This window comes from Pangasianodon hypophthalmus, chromosome 17 (assembly GCF_027358585.1).
Source record: "Pangasianodon hypophthalmus isolate fPanHyp1 chromosome 17, fPanHyp1.pri, whole genome shotgun sequence".
NCBI classification, from domain to species: Eukaryota; Metazoa; Chordata; class Actinopteri; order Siluriformes; family Pangasiidae; genus Pangasianodon; species Pangasianodon hypophthalmus.
The window spans coordinates 7,818,263-7,832,413 of NC_069726.1; the positions used below are offsets into that span (position 1 = coordinate 7,818,263).

Here is a 14,151-nt window from a genome sequence, read left to right on the forward strand (position 1 = left end):
ATGCTGTCTTTACCTTCTAGGACGGAGCTACAGCTTCACCAGTTACCAGAGAACAACATATTTGGCATCACTTGCCCCACCAAGGTAAAAAAGTGGAGCAAAACTCAAGAGGAAGTTGAAAAATTCATTTTGCTCATTTTGCTTTTTTTTCTCAAGTAAGAATTCCTGCATAAAATGATCTTAATTTTTTAAAGCCTGTACTGAGCTGACACTTATGTAGCCTCTAGGGTTGTCACGAAAACTTGTTATCTGTATCTGTATTTGTTTAGTGCTCAAAATATTTGTACCTGTTTTCATATTCTGATTTAAACTGGAAGTGGACGTGGTCTGTACTGGAAGCGTTTTGTTTTTTTTAAATGATAACAGTAGAGCCTAACACCCTAGAAACACAGGAAAACACTGAAAAAAACAGTGCTGCATTAAAGTAATTTCTCATGCACAATTGATTTATTATTTACTGATTATTTATCATTATATTACAGATATTTACTGCAAATCATAATTACACACCACTGTTAACTTGTTTCTCCCGAAAAGACTTAGGTTACCTTTTCCTATTCCCAAACATTTGGGATAATTTCAAGTCTTTTTCTGGAGATTTTGAGTTGTAGTTGGTGCATGTTACTGAAACCTGGCAACACTCCCCATGAGCTTCAGCAAGCTGTTCTTTAAAGATCAACATTAAATTAAAAACTTGCAGTCATGCAAATCATGTGAATTTTTTGCTTCGTCTGGTGGACTCCCAGTCCCTGAAGCTGGCAAGCTTTCTAAAATAAATATAATAATAAATAAACGAACACACCTATTTTTCATGTCTGTATTCGTATTTGTTTAGGCTCATTATCTGCTCTTTCCAAATAATGCGTTCGTATTCAGTTACACTCCTAAAAGCCTCCATTAAATTCTCCCACAGGTAGATGAGAAGCAGAGGGCTACAGTGGAGTTTGGAAGACTCTTAGCATCCATGAACACGCTTGGCTTCTCACCTGATGAACAGCGGGCCATTTGGCATGTTCTGGCTGGAATATACCACCTGGGCATGGCTGGAGCATGCAAAGGTGAGTCTACAGCACCTGCAAGTCAAGTCAAGTGGATCTTTATTGTCATCACACCCATATGCAGTGTGCAGTACGCAGTGAGATGAAATAACATCTCTCCTGGAACCAAGGTGCTAGATACATGTATGACATACATAGTGCTGACAGGACATAAATAAAGTGCAACAGGAATAGGAAGCAGGCAGGGAGGGGGTATGGGAAACAGTCGGGGTGCATAACAAGATGAGCAGCACAATCACAATCCAATCACATGAACGAACATGACAACAAGACATTACATTAAACCCAAGGTCCAAAGCTGCAACTAGAATTAATTTAATGAAAAGTGTTAGTGCAGTAATGCTTGTAAAAGAAACCTGAGATGATGTTTAAAATGACAGTGCAGTACTGTAATGAATCCGTACAATCAAAGTGGGTATGTGCTGTAAAAAGTATGTCAGTGTAGTAAATGAACAAAGTGATGTGCATCATTATTGCTTTACAGCGTCTGTGCAGTAGGGTGGAGGGAGTTACTTGGATCCCAGGGTGACATGTCTGATTTGTATTTTAGTTGGCTACAACCTGTTTTCTACATTTACAGGAATAAAATAACTGTTTTTAAAAACAGATTTTGGCCAATATGTTTAGATACATACTTTTATTAAAGTAATCTGATACTGTGGGTCTACATAAATCATTTAATAATTGGATTTGTTTTAGTACCATGGCTAAAAGTAGCAAAGCTGTTAGATTTAGACATTTATAGCTGAGTAATGTTTATTGATCGATGTTGTTTCATTTTTTTTACCATCTATTTTTCATGCTGATCTGTATTTTTGTTGGTTGGTTAGTAGCACTGTTATTAGTTGCTAATGAGTTGTTCAAAAGACAAATTACTGCAATATTTATTTGGGAGTTTTTACAGTCACAAGTTTTATCACAAGACTGAGACAAGCTTTTATCTGGTTCTTTTTGTGCACATGGATACACAGTATGTAGAGAAACTAAATATATCTAATTAATGGTATAGATGTGACGATACTGGCTATTAATCCCCTCAAACTTTGCTTTTGTGACCAGGACATTGGCATTTTGAAATTTACCTATTTCCATTGAGAAAACAGTGAATTTGCATCTTTTCATTCACATAAAAGCAGAAAAAACAACATATTAATCAAAATGAACATGTATTTATACTAAAGTTATACAAAAATGACCACAAAAGATTTAGAAGTGAGTAGTTTTTTTTTTTAGATTACGATTATATTATAAATCACTTTCACAAAGCAGACCCCAGATGTAGTGTCCCATCGTGTTCTTCTTATATTGTCGTTGGTAGGGCGTTCAAAGTCCAGTACATCCTAGTGGAAGTGCTTGCCTTGCTCTGAGTATGCTCCCATGTTCTCCTTGAATTTACCAAGATTACCAAGTCTCAACCAGCTCTACAAAGTTTTCGGCTTTGCGATTGCCCAGGAAGCCCAAAACCACTGCAACAAAGCTATTCCAAGCCACATTCTCCTTCTGAGTGAGCTTTTTGGGTAATTCCTTGCACTCCAGGTTGTGATCCGACAAAGACACTGGTTTGAATTTTGCCTCAGACAGCTTAGGAAAGAAGTCTTGAAGGTACTTGAAGGCTGCTGACTCCTTATCTAGAGCTGTGACAAATTGTTCCACAATGCCCAATTTGATGTGCAGTGGTGGCATCAGCACCTTCCAGGGTCCACCAATGGCTCCCACTTGACGTTGTTCCCCCCACAGCAAACTTGGTCCTCTGTGGCCAGTCCTGCCTTTGATAGTGCGCCTTGGTATTCCTGTTCTCCCTAAGACAAAGACAGCAGGGAAACCTCCTTGGAGATTCCAAGTCTCTGATTACATACTTCAAGGTGCCCAAAAAATGTCTTGACACTGTTGTAATCCTCTTTGAGGCCCTCTTGTTTATTTTTACTTTATGTGAACAAAAGGCCATAAATTCACCGTTTTCTCAATGAAAATAGGTAAATTACAAAATACCAATGTCCTTGTCACAAAAGCAAAGTTTGAGGGGATTAATAGCCATTTTCTATAATTTTGCAGTATAAGCAATTAGAAAATAACACTTTTAGACAAGTGTTAACAAACAACAAGAAAAAATTTTACATGGTGTTATTATTGCGAATATGAACACATTCAATGTCAAATGTCAAATTTTCTTGACTAATGTTCGGGGGAAAAAAATGCGTTTTTATGTTCTCTCTGCAGTTGGGCGAAAGCAGTTCATGAGTTTTGAGAGTGCTCAGGTTGCCAGTGCTGTTCTTGGCTGTGAGGGAGAAGATCTTCACACTGCAGTATTCAAACATCACCTAAGGCAGCTACTGCAGAGGGCCACTGGAGCCAACAGAGAGCGCCACCTAGCAGAGGAACAAGAGGAAGGTTGGAGTCGCTGGTCATATTTTCAATTGAAAATTTTATTACAATTTAGTTTTAGTCTTCAGTTATTCAGTCTTCTTCACATCTCCCCTGCACCCTGTAGCCTCAAATTTCTATTCTTGGTTGATTCTATTCTCAAGATTCACAACTAATCTGCTAATGTAATCTGCTTTGCATTGTTCACCAGGTATATTAATTGTACAATAACAAGGACAGAGTCGCAACAGACAGGCTTACTGCAATCAGTGTAGCCATGTAAATTTTGACTTTGTATTTTATCTTATCTTTAGGTCCTAAACTGAGTGCAGCTCAATGTGTGGAGGGCATGGCGTCTGGTCTCTATGAAGAGCTGTTTACTGCCATTGTATCTCTGATTAATAGGTACGCAAGCATGCATACGTACCTGCATATACACATGCCTCTTACAAGTGCAATGTATAAGCCGAGCATAAAATGTCTCCTAAAAATTATTTTTCCATCATTTCAATATCCGAGACTCACTGTATTCTGAGTGTGAGCTGAATGTGCATGTGTTAAACATTTTTTGGTTTGTTGAGATGTGTTTGAACTTTGTCTTGTTTGATTTTTCTTTCCAGAGCTCTGTGCTCCCAGCAGCTAACACTAGGCTCTGTGACTGTGGTAGACACACCAGGTATACGCAACCCCAGACACAGTGGGAAAGACAGGGCTGCTGGCTTCTCTGAGTTCTGCCATAACTACCTACAAGAAAGGCTTCTGGAGCACCATTTCACACACACCTTCACTAATTTTCTTGACAGATACACACAGGTACAGGACAAGCTTCCTGTAGCTTTTTTGTGTTTGTGTGTTTGTTGTATTTTTGGAGGGGGGGCTGGGGTGTCGCTGGGGGGTTCAATGATGGACATTATGGCTAATTGGAGAGGCTTTTGCTCTGATCTGGCTGTAGGAGAGAGTGTCTGTAGATTTTGAGCCCCCTGAGGAGAGTCCTCAAAAAGTGGTGTGTGCTGTAGACCAACCAGGATTGCAGGTAATCCTTTAACTTGTCATTGACTTATTTAGTTACATCATCATCATATCAGTTTAGAAAAATTGTGTTTTGCCCCCTAAAAAACTGACATTACAAGATCAATATATGCAAGTGTGCGTTCATAGGTTCGAGGGCCAGAGGGCGACACTCGTGGCCTTTTTTGGGTTTTAGATGAGGAGGTAGTCATGCCCAGTTCTTCTGAGAACACTGTTCTGGAGAGGATATGTCATTACTTCAGTGATACAGGTACTCAAATCACAGGATAATTTTACTTCATTGACCAGAAAGCTTTAGTTTGGTTTAATTTAGTTATCTATTTATTTCTATAAAGCTGCTTTGTGACAATGTCCATTGTTAAAAGTGCTATACAAATAAAATTGAATTGAATTGAGAAAGCAGAATTCCTTCAAAAATCCATTCAGACTAACAATGTACTATTTTTATTGTTCTTCAGTGCGTCTGTGTGAACAGCCTCTACAGTGCGAGATTGCTCATCTATTGGGCTCTGACCCGATTCGCTATGACCTATCTGGCTGGTTTGGTCTGGTCCAAAATAACCCCTCTGCCCTCAATGCCAGCTCCATTCTGCAGAACTCCTCTATGTAACTCCTCTCATGACATTTAACATTGTAACTTTGATTGTTTTATAACTGTTTTATAAGATGGATGTGGACACGGTCAGTTGCATTTTGCCTTTCTCTCTCTGTGTGTGTCTCTCTCTCACTCACTCTCATATATTCATAAAACACCCACCAGCCACTTTATTAGGAACACACTCATAATGAGTATACTCAACTCATTGTTGTGTTCATGGAACCAGTTTGAGATGACTTGTGATTTGTAACATGGTGTATTATCATGCTGGATGTAGCCATGTAAGATGGGTAAATTGTGGCCATTAAGGGATGCACATGGTCATGAACAATACTCACATAGGCTGTGGTATTCAAATGTTGCTTGATTGGTATTAAGGAGCATAATGCATGCCAAATAAACATTTCCCGTTACACCATTACACCACCACCACCAGCCTGAAATTTGAAGGCAAGTTGGATCCATAGATTCAAGCTGTTGATGGCAAATGCTGACTCTACCATCTGTATGTCGCAGTAGAAACTTGGATTCATCAGATTGGACAATGATTTTCCAATCTTCATTGCCCAGTTTCAGTGAGCCTGTGTACCCCGTAGCCTCAAATTTCTATTCTTGGTTGACAAGAGTGGAGCATGATATTCTTTTCTGCTGTTGTAGCCCAACTGCCTCAGTGTTTGACATGCTATGCATTTTGAGATGCTTTTTCTGCTCACCCCGGTTGTAAAGTGTAGTTATTTGCGTTACCATAGCCAACTTGTCAGCTTGGATCAGTCTGGCTATTCTTCTCTGACCTATCTCAAGGCATTTCCACCCATTGAACTGTCGCACACTGTATGATTTTATTTTTTTTTTTGCACTATTCTATGTAAATTCTAGAGACTCTTGTATGTGAAAAATCCCATTTTCTGAAATATTCAAACCAGCCCATCTCGCACCATCAACATGCCCTGGTCAAGGTCACTGAGATCACAATTTTTTCCCATTTTGATGTTTGATTTAAGCTTCACTTGAATCCCTTGACCTGTATCTGCATGATTCTATGAATTTTGCTGCTACCACATGATTGACTGATTGTATAATTTCATGGATGAACAAGTATACAGGTTTTCGTATTAAAGTGGCCGGGTGTCTGAAAATTATCTTTACAACTTTGATACTAAATGAAAAATTTAGTAACACACTCGATATAGGAGGCGATAGAGGCATGCTCAAACACTTTGTCTCTCCACAATTGGATGAACTGCAACCACGTATCATCTTTCAGCATGATGGTTCACAACCACATTGGGCCTTGGTTGACTGTGAGTCTCTGAATAAGACACTCTGAAACAGGTTGAGTGGCCATTGAGGTGCCATTCTTTGGCCCCCTTCTCCCCCAACATCACACTTTGCAATTTCTTTCTTTGGGGATTCATCAAAGATTGTGTTCATTGATCAAGCATGGTGGAGGTAGTGTCATGGCTTGGGCTTGCATGGCTTCTGGAACAGGTTCACTAATCTTCATTGATGAAGGTAGCAACAGAATGAATTCAGAAGTCTACAGAAACATTCGGTCTACCAACTCACAGAGAAATGTATCTAGCCTAATTGAGAGGAATTTTATCATGCAGCAAGTCAATGACCCAAAACACTGCTAACACAACAAAGGACTTCATCAAGGGAAAAAAGTGGAAGGTTTTAGACTGGCCAAGTCAATCGCCAGACTTTAACCCAGTTGAGCATGTATTTCACCTCCTAAAGAGGAGACAGAAGGGGGAAACCCCTCAAAACAAACAATAACTGAAAGAAACTGCAGTACAAGCCTGGAAAAGAAGAATACAACAGCTTGATGTTGTCAGTGGGTTGCCAGCTTGATGCAGTTATCACAAGCAAGGGATATGCAACCAAAGAGTTATTTACTTTAATTTACTTTAAGACTATCTGTTCCAATACTTTTGTTCACCTAAAAATTGGGTGGTCTACCAACAAAGGTGCCATGTTCTAAGTTGTTTAACACATCTAGATGTAAATATCAGGAAACAAAAGCTGAAATTCTGATCTGTCATCTCATATTAATCTTCTGATCTCAAACCCAATTGTCTTCAATGGATAGCAAAAAAAAAAAAAAAATTGGCCTTGCAATTCCAATACATGTATACTAATACTTATATATGCTTTCAAAGAAAAAGACATAACAGGCAAAAGAAAAAAACACAACTCATGATGTACCATAAACTGTAATATTGTGTTTTATGATTGTCTTTCTTGCAATCTCTCTCTGTCAGTCATGTAGTAAAGGCTCTGTTTGCTCCACGGGCCTCGGTTCCTCCTTTGTGTCGTGGTTTGGGCGGTGTTGAAGGAGGCTCACATCGCTTTCTGGAGAGAAGTGGGAGTGTGCGCAAGACCTTCACTGGAGGAATGGCTGCTATGAGGAGATACTCAAACTGCATTTCTATTAAACTACAAGTGGTAAGGCTCACTAAAGTCATTTCCATAGACAATTGTTTTGCTCCTTGCTAGCAATGAAAATAGCCATCTGTGGTGCATCTACATTTCTCTCATTCTATCACCCCCTTACCCTCCAAACTCTTTGCTTTTCTCACTCTCATTCTTATGATGTCTTTCATTTTCTCGCTCTGACGCTGTCTTTGTCCCAGCCATATTTAGTTATAATACCGCTAAAATATTGCCAAGAAAACAAGCTTTGGGGAACACTAGATTAGGTTTTTATTAAATAGGGTTTAAACTTATATATACAATGAGGGGAAATAAGTATTCAGTACACTACACTTTTTGTTAATTAATATACTTTGAGTGCATATATTGACATTTGCATTTACATTTATGGCATTTGGCCAGCGCCCTTTTCCAAAACAACTTACATTTATCTCATTTATACAACTGAGCAGCCGAGGGTTAATGGCCTTGCTCAAGGGCACAGCAATGGCAGCTTGGTGGTGCTGGGACCTGAACTCATAACCTTCCGAAGTCCATTGTCTTACCACCGGTAGTATATCCACATCAAATTTACACACATAATGTTTATATATATTTACAAAAAAGTATGTAAATGTATGTAAATATAAAAGTCCTCATCCTTTGTTAGCAAATATACTGGAGTTCTTTCCTAGTAGTACCTGCAGCTGAGCCCTCTGTCCCACTTGGACCTTGTCAAGCTTCTACTGGAAACCAGACTGCTGGTCTAATTTCATGTCAGTTGTGACCTGTTCAAGGTCCAAAGAAAGTCTCTATGTAGGATAGCATACCCAATCTGGTCCTAGGCTTCCTCGGATGGATAAACTTCCTGCACAGGGAACACTTGACCCTGAGAGGGTACTAATGTTAAACAATTAAACCAACATGTAAGGGAATTTACTGGCTTTAAAAGTAACATAGGGGCCTCATCTTTCACAGCCCTAAGCCCTTTAGCCATGACAGTGGATACAGATGAAGGTGGCTCATCAACAATATCATTCCCCACCACCCAGGTGCAGGTAGATATATTCATTAACGTTACTCTCTGCATCTGCTGAAAAGCTTCTCTTTTGGTGTTGAATTCTGCTTGCACCATTTCCCTCTGTCTACTGATTATATTCATTCTGACAAGGCCAGAAGGGTTGCTCTGAGTGTCCTTACTTACCAGAAACCAGCAATCTCGCAAAGTCACCCCCATAGTCTCTACTTCCAGTTCGAGGTACCATAGGTATGGTATGTCCAACTCGTTGGCTGCAGTTAACTTTAACCACCCCATAGAAATTCTTCATCATTGCCTGACAAATATTCCCTAAAAAAACTCTCTGTTATTGTACTGACTTGGCTGCCAGGATCCAGCAAACAGGATGCTGTGACCCCCTTATCTTTAAATCCACTACTGGACACATGCCCACTGCCCGCTCCAGTAGTTTACTCTGGCATAGGTTGTCTTTAACTGAGCCTACTGTGACCCCTCGTATTGCCCGGCTCAATAGCAACAGAGGGGACCCATTTCCCTGAGCAGTTGAGGGGTGTGTGTGGGCCCTTTGGCTCAAGACCCTCTCAAATTCTTCAATAAATTCCTCCACAGACCTCCCATCCTTACTTGGCATTCTCAGTTCCACTCTACCACTGCCATATTTTGACTAGTTTTTGTAATAAACCTCTCTGCTTTTAGTTGGAAAAAGAAAAGCAAGCCCCACTCCTAGTACCAAAATTTTGCAGCCTAAGGAGCAACACAATGACTCAATTAGGGGTTCTTTTATTTGCTTTGGGTTTCTTCTATAAGGCAACAACAGGTATCCTTCTGTTCAACTCTGAGCATAGGCAAAGTAATATTAGGACTTAATGGAAACCATGCAGGACAATGTGAAATTCTGACTAAAACTTTGCTCACAAATGCTTGAATGTTACCAGTGGTTTGCACCTTGTTGTAAACCCTGTGTATTTACATTCATGAAGGCGTCACTTGATTGTAGATTTTGACAATGATACGCCTACCTTCTCCAGAGTATTCTGGACTTCTGTTGATGTTGTGAAGGGGTTTTTCTTCACCAAGGAAAGGATTCTGCGATCATCCACTTTAGTTGTCTTCCATGGTCTTCCAGGCCTTTCGATGTTGTTGAGCTAACCAGTGCTTTCTTTGTTTTTAAGAATGTATCCAGCACTTACATTGAGATCTCCTTGGACTTCATATTGATAGCTCCAGTCGAACAGCTGCCAAATGCCAATTCAGTACCTGACATCAACTCTAGACCTTTTATCTGCTTCATTTGTCTTGAAGTAACAAGGGAATGGACCGTACCTGGTCAATTAACTTCTTGTCAGTCAATTGTCCAAATACCTTTGAGCTCCTGAAAATGGAAGTACTTTATTGAAAATGGCTGTTATTCCTAAATCGTAAATGCCATATTTTTGTGGAACCTCTTAAAATAAAGCTGAAAGTCTACACTTCGATCACATCTTGATTGTCTTATTTCAAATCCATTGTGGTGGTGTATAAAGGCAAAATCACAAAAACTCTGTCATTGTCCAAATACTTCCAGACCTGACTGTGTGTATATTTATATATATACACATACACATACACATACACACACACACACACACACACACACAGTTTATACAGTTGAGTCTGAAAGCTGAAAGCCTACACTTCAATCACACCTTTCACACCTTGATTGCTTCATTTCAAATGGTGGTGTACAGAAGCAAAATTACGAAAATTGTGTCACTATCCAAAGACTTATGGACCCAGCTGTATATGTACACACAGTCAGGTCCATAAGTATTTGGAAAGTGACACAATTTTCATAATTTTTGTATTTTTGCCTCTGTGCACCACCACAAAGGATTTGAAATGAAGCAGTCAAGATGTGATTGAAGTGTAGACTTTCAGCTTTAATTCAAGGGGTTTAACAAAAATATTGCATTAACCGTTTAGGAATTTCAGCCCTTTTTGCAGAGTCCCTCCACCAAGACCTGCCGTTTTGGAGATGCTCTGACCCAGTCATCTAGCCATCACAATTTAGCCCTTGTCAGATCCTTATACTTGCACATTTTGCCTGCTTCCAATACATCAACTTTGAGAACTGACTGGTCACTTGTTGCCTAATATATCCAAACCCTTGACAGGTGCCATTGTAACAAGATAATCAATGTTATTCACTTCACCTGTCAGTTTTCATGTTATGGCTGATATGTGTGTGTGTGTGTGTGTGTATATATATATATATATATATATATATATATATATATATATATATATATATACACATACATATATACACACAACTTTTTTCTTTTACATATTCTGTCTATACATATTTTACCCTATCTGTCTATCTATCTATAGACTTTGATTATGGCCTTTCAGGGTCACAAAAATGCTGATGTGGTCCAGGCAGAATTTGAGTTTGACACTCCTGTTTTATATCTTTATATAAAATTTACATTGTTTTCTCTCTCTGTCTCTCAACAGGATGCTCTGATAAACCTGATTCGTCGTGCACAGCCAGTTTTCCTACAGTGTCTCAGTGCTAAGTTCGATGGTGGTGGCTTTGATGTTCCTGCATTACGCACCCAGCTGCACTCAACTCACTTACTACCTGCTTTGCAACTGTATCGTACAGGTCTCACACATATGTTCACTCACATTCAGCTGCTATAGTAACCACTATTACTATTATACTGGAATGACATTTATGGACAATGCTGTGTTTAAATACAATGCCCATAATCAGGCTAGTTTGTGACTAGTGTCTCTCTATCCCAGGCTACCCTGATCATATGTCTCTGAGTGATTTCCGCTGCCGCTTCCAGGCGCTGTCTCCTCCTGTAATGAAACGCTATGGCTCCGTCTTTATCACTCCAAATGAGAGAAAGGTGTGAAAATCTAAGTAGAAGTGCACACACATACATGCCAATTTTCCATCGACTGTCATTTCATTTAGAATTCAGTGTTAAACATGAAAACAGGTGTTCAGAAACAGGTTATTGATTTGCCCTTATTGATGTCAAAGTTACCCAGTAAAAAATAGGTTTGGACCCATGAATATCTCTTGTTTTCAGGCGGTGGAGGAATTATTGATCGAATTGGATCTGGATAAGAAGAGTATTGTTTTGGGAGCAAGCAAGGTGGGAGTCCACATTAACATAAAATGACATGTATGGTTGTCACTGATGTGTCTATTTATGGTTTTGTGTGTGTGTGTGTGTGTGTGTGTGTGTGTGTGTGTGTGTGTGTGTGTGTGTGTGCACATCTGTGTGTCTGTCTGTGTGTGTATGTTAGGTGTTCTTAAAACGTGGTGTGTTGAGATCGCTGGATGTGCAAAGGGATGGCTTGGTCAATAACTGGCTGGTGCAGATGCAGGCCGCATGTCTGGGGCATTTGGCAAGGCAGAAATACCGCCGCTTGAAGGTGAGACCCTGTGAGACCCTGTATCCATAAATATATATATAAAGTTGCCTTCAAAAATAATGGAATTAAATGTTTCTACATTTAAAAAAAAATTCTATAAAGGGGTCATTCCATCTCTAACCCAACTGAACACTATAATTCAATATTTGGATAAAATCTATTCATGCATACCACCTGTACACCTGTACCAACATGATAGATCAGGCTCCTTCAAATCTGGCCCTTGAGGTTCACAGTCCTGCAGAGTTTAACTCCAACCCTAATCAAACACACCTGAACAAGCTAACCAGGGTCTTCAGGATTACTAGAAAATTACAGGCAGGTGAGTTTGGAGGTTGGAGCTAAACACTGCATAAATTACTGCAGAATGCTAGTATAGAGGACTTATTTCTGTGAAAATTTCAGGTTTGTATCTGGTCCCCCACCAGAGATATTCAACCCAAAAGTGAGGTTAATTTTAAAAAATTGCTCTTTCTCACCCCCATAAATAAATAAATAAATAAATAAGAGAAGTCTCAAACTTGAAATGTTCTGCATGCACACTATACTTACCTAGGTATGCCCTAAAAAAATTAAGACTGAAACCCTTCCCATTATAAATTGACCCTAATAGTGGAACTGTGAGCAATCTTGAGCATTACATTAGGAATGAAGTTCTAAGTCTAAAGAACAAGAATGTGCGAAATCTTTAGGAGCCAAGGAGCTAAGTCCATTCTGAGCCAAGATACTGAGGTTTCCTCAAACAGCTGTATAGCCAAAATTTGTTGTGTGCCATGACACGTAGATGACTATCGTGGTTAAACCAAGTGAAAAATAAACAGAAACCAACTTTCAGAAACCAGATGGGAAAAAATTAGTATACTCTTCCTGCTTCCACAATCATGAAGAGAGTAATTAAGTCAGGTGTTACTAATGGAATGCACAAGATTAGTTAATCAGCAAGAAGTGTGACTACCTAAAATCAGAAATTTTGGAGCACTCAGGTGTGTGTCTACATCATGCCAAGAAGAAAGGACATCATCCATGACCTCAGAGAAGCAATTGTTGCTGCTCTTATTGATCTCATTTTGCTGCTCTTGTTGATCTCTTATTGATCTCAGATTTCTTATTTGAAGTATCTATCTGTTGTAAGTCTGAATTATTGTGTGCCTGTTCTGAGATAAGGTGCAACAGATGGCCGTGAGATGTATCCAGCGAAATGTCCGTGTTCTGGATAGAGTTGCCACCTGGAGCTGGTGGAAATTACTGTGTAGAGTGCGTCCCCTGCTGGATGTCAATATAGACGAACACAAGGTCCAGGCCAAAGAGGTAGGCTGTTCATCCTAAAATATATTGCTGTCATTCTAAGTTCTTGTCAGCAAGATCAGTGTGTTACAACCATATGTTATATTATGTTTATTATATTATATTAGTTTTTGTGTTCATTTTGCCATTCTAGGTTATTAGTTAAAAATGCTCTATGGCAATCTGAACCCATAAAAATGAAACAAAAATAGTATTTAGATTCAGTACTATACGGAAATCCTAATAACAAAGGTATTATTCCAAAGGTATTGTTTATATTGATAAGGGTGTTGCTATAAATAAAAAGAGAAAGACTAAGTAATAAACAGACCATCAAGGGTAAATTGTGTATATGTGAATAGGGTATAAATTTGGTGGTTAATGTGTTCATGTGCTTCAGGATGAGATCAGTATACTGAGAAGCCGACTAGAGAAGTCTGAGAAGGAACGGAATGAACTCAGACAGACTACAGACAACCTGGAGACCAAGGTGTGTGTGTGTGTGGGTGTGTGTGTGTGTGTGGGTGTGTGTGTGTGTGCATGTGCCTGTACCTACTGCCATTTAAATGATACAAATCTCTGAGATATCACATTTCTTTCCTAAATATGACTGGCAATTTCTATAAGTGATGAAATCAACTTAAATAAATCTTTTGTGTGTATGTATGTGTGTGTGTATCTGAGTACAGATAATGGCTGTGGTATCTGAGCTGAGTGATGAGAGGTTTTGGGGAGAGGCTGTGAGTCAGGCCTTAGACACAGAGAGAGCAGAGAGACTTCGTCTCACCAAGGAAAACAAGGAGTTACAGGTGTTCCTTCTCAAACACTTAACATAATTTCTCTGTAGTCAATATCTTTAGGCCTCTCGTTTTTACTAAGCATTTTTAGACTTTTCTCCAATGGAATATTTCATGAGCCACACACAAACACACAAAAGGTAAGGTCTATGT

The 14,151-nt window shown here is 39.3% G+C and overlaps 1 protein-coding gene across 1 annotated transcript in view; it reads left to right on the plus strand.

The window, feature by feature from the left end:
• Positions 1-14,151, plus strand: part of LOC113544796 (unconventional myosin-XVIIIb) — a 52,943-nt gene that overhangs the window by 12,362 nt on the left and 26,430 nt on the right. Inside the window, exons 11-26 of the mRNA XM_026943758.3 lie at positions 21-84; positions 914-1,058; positions 3,276-3,446; positions 3,734-3,824; positions 4,040-4,232; positions 4,372-4,452; positions 4,578-4,698; positions 4,907-5,054; positions 7,311-7,494; positions 10,979-11,129; positions 11,273-11,382; positions 11,569-11,634; positions 11,789-11,917; positions 13,082-13,225; positions 13,602-13,691; positions 13,891-14,010. Coding sequence (XP_026799559.3) covers positions 21-84; positions 914-1,058; positions 3,276-3,446; positions 3,734-3,824; positions 4,040-4,232; positions 4,372-4,452; positions 4,578-4,698; positions 4,907-5,054; positions 7,311-7,494; positions 10,979-11,129; positions 11,273-11,382; positions 11,569-11,634; positions 11,789-11,917; positions 13,082-13,225; positions 13,602-13,691; positions 13,891-14,010 — 2,008 coding nt within the window. The remainder of the gene's footprint in view (positions 1-20; positions 85-913; positions 1,059-3,275; positions 3,447-3,733; positions 3,825-4,039; positions 4,233-4,371; positions 4,453-4,577; positions 4,699-4,906; positions 5,055-7,310; positions 7,495-10,978; positions 11,130-11,272; positions 11,383-11,568; positions 11,635-11,788; positions 11,918-13,081; positions 13,226-13,601; positions 13,692-13,890; positions 14,011-14,151) is intronic.